We start from the raw sequence: 8,536 nt of genomic DNA, 5'->3' as shown, positions 1-8,536 counted from the left end.
CAGGCCTGAGAGACATTGAGGTCATTCCTGGCATTTGTGTGGAAGGCATGCTTACCCATGCCCTTGCCTCGAGTGATGTTGTGCACCCAGGTCTGGAGCTGGGGCAAGAATTTCAACCCTGCATATTCATACATTCGGGCAGTCTGGGCCAGGGGGTCCCGGACCAAGTCCTCATAGCGCACGAGCAAGTAACGCTGCCTCAGGGCTTTGGGCAAGGACTGCACAGCTTTGTAGATCTCCAGCTGGCTTTGGCAGATGACTTGCATTGCGTAGTAGGGTTGATCCTCCTTTCTGAGTTTCTGCAGATGCTGCCGCATCACAATGTGGCTGTCAATCATGAGTTCCTTCGTGGTTTGTTCTCGGGAACGGAACACCGCCCGGGGGTCCCGGACCAGATGCACAATGTGCAGATTGAGGGAAGGGTCTCTCAGCAGTGGGTAGAGCACCTGCAGCTTGAAGAAACGTACCTCCTTGAGCACCACGTGGCTGTAAGTGCGGCAGGCCTTCTCCACCACCTCAAAGGGCTCTTGATTGCACAGAAGCCTGCAGTGAGCCTGCGGTATGATCTTATCTCGCGGGAAGATGTTGCAGGCAGGTGGAGAACACAGGGCCCGGCTGCCTTCCCACTGGAAGAGGCTGGACTGTTTCCGGGGGCCAGGTTTCATGTAGGCATCAAAGACGCTCATGTCACACAGAAAGACGGCCCGTATGAGATCCCGCACTGCCATATGCAACCTCTGGGCAGTACTTTGTGTGAAGGTCATCCAGACGTGCCAGGCAGGCTCCATCAGGTAGAAGACATCTGGGTGCTGTCCAAAAAGCTGCCCTACGAAAGAAGAGCCAGAGCGCCACGAAGACAGGATGAGCACATGCGTGTACGCGGGCTTGGGTTCTTCCTTCATCTGCAGGGAGTTGAAGTTGTGGGAGTACAGAAGGATGAATAGAACAAAGACAGCCGTCTGGGAAGCCAGGAACAGTAGTAGCTTCATTTTGGGGGGCGGTATCATGCTGAAGTAGAAGGCCTTCAAGGAACAAGCAGAGGGGCTATGTTAGGCTCATGTTTTGGTATCTGACTTCCATCCCCTTTCTAGCCAAAGCTACTTTCTCCCTGACCCGCACCAAGGGGCAACGTAGAATGCTGGAGCCTTCTTGCAATGAATTGCACAAATCCTTCTCCAAATTAATTCCTGTCCCTTCCAGTTAGTGTGTCAATAAGCACTATTTCTTTTTTTTTTTTTTTCTGCGGTACGCAGGCCTTTCACTGCTGTGGCCTCTCCCGTTGCGGAGCACAGGCTCCGGACGCACAGGCTCAGCGGCCACGGCTCACGGGCCCAGCAGCTCCGCGGCATGTGGGATCCTCCCGGACCGGGGCACGAACCCACGTCCCCTGCATCGGCAGGCGGACTCCCAACCACTGCGCCACCAGGGAAGCCCAAGCACTATTTCTTTTTAAGCTCTTTCGTTTTAGGCTCTTTACTTCCTCCCTCCTAGTCCTTCTTGTCCACGGAACTACAAAAATGTGTGAACTCAGCCATATTTCATGAATATAGGGAAAACAGGTTCACCCTGGTGACACACATGTCTTCACACAGGCCATGTAGGCAAAGCTTGACCACAGTCTGGCCCAAGTTTTGGTTGAATGCCCCATGATTCCTTCAGAAACTACGGGAGATAAGCTGACTTCTGAGGAACTGCCTTGAGGCCCCCCACCCACCCCCATCTTGAGGGATAGTGCCAAGGCCATTTCTCACTACCCTCCTTCATCTCAGTTAAGCACAGGACTTTCAATACCCTGAAGGATATGGCTGCAGACTATAAAACTGCTTGGCTTTGGTTTGGAGTTGTCTCCTCAGTGGCAAAGTGCCCGTGGCACCTATCATCTGATCCCGTCTGATTTGGTCTCATCCTGTGGGACTAGGGACGTGAGGAGCTGACCCAATGCTGTCCTCTTGTCTGTGTATGTAATAAACTATCTGAATCTATTTGGATTGAATCGTTGTTGCCTTAGCAGCCAACTGTATGAAACTGTGGCAAGCCCACCTAAGAGCTGCAATAGTGATGCTGTGGCCTGTTAGCCACTGTGCTGCTTCTTGGGGTAATGTTTGACCACTTGACACAACTTACTCAGGGTTGCTCAGTACAGTTGGGCATGTTGTATACTGCCCAACCCTAGGGAATGCCACTTCATCAAGAATTTAAGGTATTTATTATTTAACAAAATGTCTGGTAGGTGACAGTTAAGTATCTTGGTTCAGTAGGATAAGTACATTAGGATGGTTTTCCAGTTCTTAGATGTTAAATATCTAGAGAAAGGAATTTCACTTTGTAATTTACACTAAGGTTCAAACAGACTGGTGGCAACGCTGAACTTACTCCCTTCACACCAGGGCTTTGTGTGAAAAGACCACTGTTCCCAGTGCCATGCTAGAATATTATTCCAGGGGAGCTCTTAACTCTCTTTATGGGTTGAGCTGACTCTGGATCATTTTGGGTGACTTCCTGGCATAAATAACTATTGAGAGATATAATAGATATTTCACATAGTGTAAAATGTTAACAGTAGCAAGGTGCTAATTTGCATATCACTCTATACTCAAGAAATTCTTCCTTCAAGCTTTAATAAAGAAGAGAAAATATGTTTCTAGACAGTAATTGAAGCTGGGTTTAGGATATGCTATTCTCCTGGTGATAGGTCTCATCACCAATTTTTTTTTAAGTTTTGAATAGCTAATAGTCACGTGGTTCAAATTATTTTTAAGAGTATCATTATCATGGACATTAAATCAGACTCAGAATTTAAAACAAAGCTTCCTAAGATTCCACATGCAGGAAGGGAATAAGGACAGTGCTTGCCAGCCTGTAGCCTAGCCTGTCACACTCCAGGTCTTTTACATATTGAATATTAGGTGAGGGGAAATCCTATGTCAACAGTTATGTCTCTGGAGGAGACCTATAGTCATAAATTAGAAAATTTCTAGAGCTATTTGTATGACATACTTTTTTAAAGGGTCATAGAATATTTCTATGGGAAAGAACACCTAAGAATTTTACCAGCTGCTGAATCAATAATCTCTTCTCTATTTACTGACAGCTAGTATTTATCTACGAGCTGGTGTTTTATCATCACTATACAGTGAAATATATACTTCCAACACCTGTCCTTGATCTGCCCATTTCCCAACTTGCCCCCAAATAGCAACTGGGTTCATTTCTTTTTTTTTTTTGCGGTACGCGGGCCTCTCACTGTTGTGGCCTCTCCCGTTGCGGAGCACAGGCTCCGGACGCGCAGGCTCAGCGCCCATCGCTCACGGGCCTAGCCGCTCCACGGCATGTGGGATCTTCCCAGACCGGGTCATGAACCCGTGTCCCCTGCATTGGCAGGTGGACTCTCAACCACTGCGCCACCAGGGAAGCCCCTGGGTTCATTTTTTAATGTGTCCTTTCAGTTGCTTTATGCGTACACAAGAAAATTCAAATGTATATGTATTCTTAATATTTCCCCATTTTATTATTATTATTTTTTTTTTTTTGCGGTACGCGGGCCTCTCACTGTTGTGGCCTCTCCCGTTGCGGAGCACAGGCTCCGGACGCGCAGGCTCAGCGGCCATGGCTCACAGGCCCAGCCACTCCGCGGCATGTGGGATCTTCCCAGACCGGGGCACGAACCCGTGTGCCCTGCATCGGCAGGCGGACTCTCAACCACTGCGCCACCAGGGAAGCCCTCCCCATTTTAGAACACAAGAAGTTGCAAGTTATCCACACTGTGCTGCAACTTGCTTTGTTAACAATATGCCTTGGAGAGCTTTCCATGGGAGTACATAAAGTGTTTCCTCATTCCTTTTTACCACTGTGTAGAATTTTATTGTATAGATGTACCACAATTTATTTAACCAGTGTCCACACTGATGAGCTTTTGGGTTGTTTCCAGTCTTTTGCCATTTCAAAAATTTCAATAATGACCTTTATGTTCATACATCATTATATAAGTATGTAAGCTTACTCCCCAGAAGTGGGATTGCTGAATCAAAGAGTACGGGTATGTGTACCTTTGGGATCTGTTGTCCAGACAGCCTTCATATTGGTCATAAACCATTCTGTGTGTCTAGAGGTCCAGAGATTCTAGAGAGTAAATTTTAGAGGAGGAATTGGGCAGTCACAGACGTGACTCTTGGAGTTTATAGCTTGCTTCCTGAAGATTTAGAGCATGCTTTGCCAGCCCATGGACTTCCCTTGGAAGTCCCCTGAACCTTCTAGGAAGTGTGTAATGACCTCAACCAAACCTTGAGTGGCAGTGGCCCAGAAACCCCTCTCTTTCATTCATTACAACAATGCATTTCCTCCACATGTGCCAAAAGATCCAGTGAGGATCATCTCTCCTAGGTGCCATAAAAAACCCACTTTGCTGTATGCCAGGAAAATGTCGATGAATGGGAATCCTTGTCTTGGCCCTGAAGGTTAGAATGGGGCCAGCTAAGATATGTTCCTATTCTTTTAAACTTGAGCCCAGGAGGAAATGATTAGAAACTAAGCCATTTTTGACAATGGCTCAAGAATACCCACCCCCCAGCCCCCCAAGTATTGAGGAAATGACTAGCAAGAGATCTTCTCCCAAAGGCAGTATGAGTATGAGGAAAAGTTTGGAACAAAGATAGGAAATAATGGAGCAAAAGAGAGAGGAAAGAACTTGACCTGTGTATAATTATAAGGATAGAATTTTATATGCAGGGCCTATAATCGGCTCAGGAAAAAGCTAACATTTCCTAGGGACTAGCAATGTAGACCTTTCAAAAGTACGTCCTCCCTCCTCCTATCTGGCTTTGGGCCAGCTCAGTGTTTGAGGGGGCTAGCATGCTCTGAGCCCTCCTTGCCTGCCAGTAGCACCTGGCATCATGCCCATTCTCTCCCAGAGCTGGAGCCTGGCCTTTGAACTCATCCCCAGTTGTCCTCAGGCTTTAATTGACCACTGTTCTCAGGAATTCCCAAGGAAACCCTCCGACTGCTTTCTCTGCTTTTTCTTTCCATGAGCAATTTCCCTGGCCAGAAGGAAAGTATGCTTTTGTAAAGTGAGTCCCATCTCTTGTCGCTGGGATCTAGACACAACCTGGATCTAAGCAACCCATGATGGGGCTGATGAGAACAGTCAGGGGACACTTTAGGGTGTGTCTCAGGGAAAGCTTATCCCTGCAGTCCCTGGAATCAGTGGTAGAGGTGGCTCCGGGAAACACAAGGCTTTTCATGGCAGTTTCCTCTATTCTAACCATCATCTCTCCCCAGCTGTCCTATATTCACCTCCTCTGTAGTCCTTGGGGTCAGGAAGCATCTATGAGCGGTCTGTGATGTGACTTCCGTCTCAGAGTCCCTAGTCCACCTTCCTCAGTGTTCTTTTTTGGCTATTTGATTGCATGCTTGAACCTGCCCTCCCTGTTATCTAATCCTGAATGTGCTAGCCTGGTCTTGATAGTAAGTGGCCTCTCTCTTCTGTCTCTCATTTCTCCCCCTCAGCTCTCCCCCTCATCCACTGCTGCCTTGAAAAACATCACGAAAGGGTGGTAGTGACGTAGCACCTACTTCAGGCACAGGGACTATAAGGCACCAGGATGGGTGACCTCACCCAGCAGCCTGATTACAGAGGGCTGAATTATAGAGGACCCTCAAGTCCATATCGTGTAGCCTATTAGAAACAAAATGATGAATTCTGAGGAAAAAAACCAAACATACATCAATTTAAGAGCCCTGGATTCCAGCCGCTGACAAATTTCTAATTTATATTTCCCAGTGAGATTATGCCCCCCAAACCAGAAAGTAGAGATGGCAGAAGACATTTGCACAGAGAGAGAGGAGAGCTGGATCGGGGAGACCTGCATCCACACATATAGCTGCAGAACCTGGAAACCTGTGAGATAAGCACCTGGGCCAAGGGTATCCGTACAATAACAAGCTCTAACTAGACTGAAGGGTCTTTGCAATTTCTGTGTCTCTAGTAACAACGACAGTGCCTGGCATCTAGTAGGCGCTCAAGAAACATCTACTGAATGAATGACTGAATGAACAAACATTTGTAGCGTGTTTTTTACTATTTGAGGTGCCCTCATTGACCTGGGTAAGGAAAGCAGGACAAGATATTTTTTTATTTTGCACATATAAAAGTATTTAACTTCGAGTTAGAAGTTCCAGACTTATCCACAGCCTTACAAGATAGAAGTCTCTTCTACCTTGGCTGACTCACTGGTCTCAAATTTAATCTTATTTTACATCTGAACTGCGCTCCACAACTTTGAAAGCCCTTTTAGCCATGGTAATGACAACAGTCCGATTAAATATATAGAACAGTGATGAGCCACATCTCTGTGTTTCAGAATAGGTGAACTTTAATTAATTGACTCAACGATAGAAATAGCCCTGCCTGATCAGAGCTGGATCTTTTGGGTTCCAGGTCTGAGAATTCAGTTATCACACTAAATCTTACCTGAGCTAGAGAAAATCTGTAGCTCCCAGCCCCTCCCGTCCCTACTCCCCAACACCTGAGCAGAGGAGAAGCTGCAAGAAGTACAGAGACTGAGGTCCGAAGCCAGCATCTGAATGAGTAAAACACATCAGGGGGACTAGCTACAAAAATATACATCAGAATAGCCCTACTCACATTCTATGCTCTTTCTTAACTCTTTTAGAGATAGAGCTGGGTGGGGAGAGGGGAGCTGCGGGCAGGCAGCTTGTGCTTTTTGGGGAAGATCATCCTGGTGATTATGATTCAACCTCCCACCAACACCTCCCCTCTGCCATCACGCAGAAAATTCCCAGCTTAGTTGCCCCAGGTTATCTGATACTCCGCTCCAAGAACCTGGAAATAATGGCCCTGCTTTGGAGGTGTAGGAAAAATTCTCTCCTTACCTTGTTAATGGCTTAGGCTTCCCCACTGCTCTGAAGGCTCACTGCTAGCCAAGTTGTGCAGCTTTTATCCTCTGACTCACCAGCTCTCCTCTCAGCTTCCTCCTCCTCCTTGCATCTTGCATAACCATCCCTACTCAGAGCAAATTCCACTGCCTTCTTTCTCTGGCAAAATATTGCCCACCTTCCAAGACAGGGTTAAGAAAGCATCGCTCCCAGAGAGACTTGATATTAGCAACTTTAACCCTGAGATTCTCAAGGGGTGGGGAGACTCTGCTGGAATGGGTGGGGCCTGGAGAAGCAAAGGAGGAAGCATTCTCTCCCACCCCTGGGAGGCGATCCTGGAATGTAGATTCCTTGAAGGCAGCTGGATAGGTTAACTACCTTAGGGCAAAGTGGAAAAAGAAAAGGGACCCCAGAAGTAGATGAGGTTGATAGGGAAATCGCAGGACAATGGCAGCCAAAATGGACACAATGTGAAACCTTGCTCTTATCTCTGCTGCAAAAAGAGGAGAAAACCTGGAAGCGATTTCTGGATTCCACCTTCCTGCTCACTCCACTGGATTTAGGGAGAAAACTTTTTTTTGGCCTCTGTGTCTTATTCAACATCTTCACCCTTCTTGCAGGAGGTAGTTACTAGAGGTATTACGTAGATGTAATAACTCGTTTTATGGGAGGACACATATGTATTGGCGTTTAGTTGGGGTACGGGTAAAGAAATTTCCCCCTCAAGAAAAAAAGAAACAAGTTATCATGAAAACTTATATCTTCTTACTAGCTGTGTGTACTTGGGCAAATCACACAACTACTCTGAGCTACTTTACATGATTGTTGTGAGTGTAAAACAATAGGTGAATTTTTATTTTTAAATTTTATTTTTATTTACTTATTTTTGGCTGTGTTGGGTCTTTGTTGCTGCACGCAGGCTTTCTCTAGTTGTGGTGAGCGGGGGCTACTCTTCCTTGTGGTGCACGGTCTTCTCATTGCGGTGGCTTCTCTTGTTGTGGAGCACAGGCTCTAGGCGCATGGGATCTTCCCAGACCAGGGATCGAACCTGTGTCCCCTGCATTGGCAGGTGGATTCTTAACCACTGCGCCACCAGGGAAGTCCCAATAGGTGAATTTAAAAATATCTATATTTTTTAAATTGAAGTGTAGTTGATTTACAATGTTGTGCCAATCTCTGCTCTATAGCAAAGTGACTCAGTTTAGGTGAATTTTTTATTCAATTAAATTAAACTTAGAGCTTCCCTAGTGGTGTACTGGTTGGGAGTCCTCCTGCCAATGCAGGGGACATGGGTTCAAGCCCTGGTCCGGGAAGATCCCACATGCCACGGAGCAACTAAGCCCGTGTGCCACAACTACTGAGCCCACACACCTAGAGCCCGTGCTCCGCAACAAGAGAAGCCACCGCAATGAGAAGCCCGCGCACTGCAACGAAGAGTAGCCCCTGCTCGCCACAACTAGAGAAAGCCCACGCGCGCAGCAACGAAAACCCAACACAGGCAAAAAACGAAAAAAACTTACTTAAAAAACTCAGTCACCCAAGTTATTAAATAAATTAATATAAATTAATTACTTAATTACAAATCATTAATTCAAATTATTAAATAAATTTAATAAAAATTATTTTTAAAAAACATGACCCCCCC

The 8,536-nt window shown here is 46.4% G+C and overlaps 1 protein-coding gene across 1 annotated transcript in view; it reads right to left on the bottom strand.

The window, feature by feature from the left end:
* CHST4 (carbohydrate sulfotransferase 4) overlaps window positions 1–7,062 on the bottom strand; it is a 7,778-nt gene extending 716 nt beyond the window's left edge. Inside the window, exons 1-2 of the mRNA XM_007462971.1 lie at window positions 6,889–7,062; window positions 1–1,008 (exon numbers count right to left, since the gene is read on the bottom strand). The exon at window positions 1–1,008 is cut by the window's left edge and continues 716 nt beyond it. Coding sequence (XP_007463033.1) covers window positions 1–1,007 — 1,007 coding nt within the window. The 5' untranslated portion in view covers window position 1,008; window positions 6,889–7,062. The remainder of the gene's footprint in view (window positions 1,009–6,888) is intronic.
* Window positions 7,063–8,536: the final 1,474 nt, after the last annotated feature.

The sequence above is a fragment of the Lipotes vexillifer genome, unplaced genomic scaffold (assembly GCF_000442215.2).
Source record: "Lipotes vexillifer unplaced genomic scaffold, Lipotes_vexillifer_v1.1 scaffold70, whole genome shotgun sequence".
Taxonomy (NCBI): Eukaryota; Metazoa; Chordata; class Mammalia; order Artiodactyla; family Lipotidae; genus Lipotes; species Lipotes vexillifer.
The sequence above is the reverse complement of the archived record's forward strand: the minus strand, read 5'-3'. Positions and strand labels throughout refer to the sequence as shown.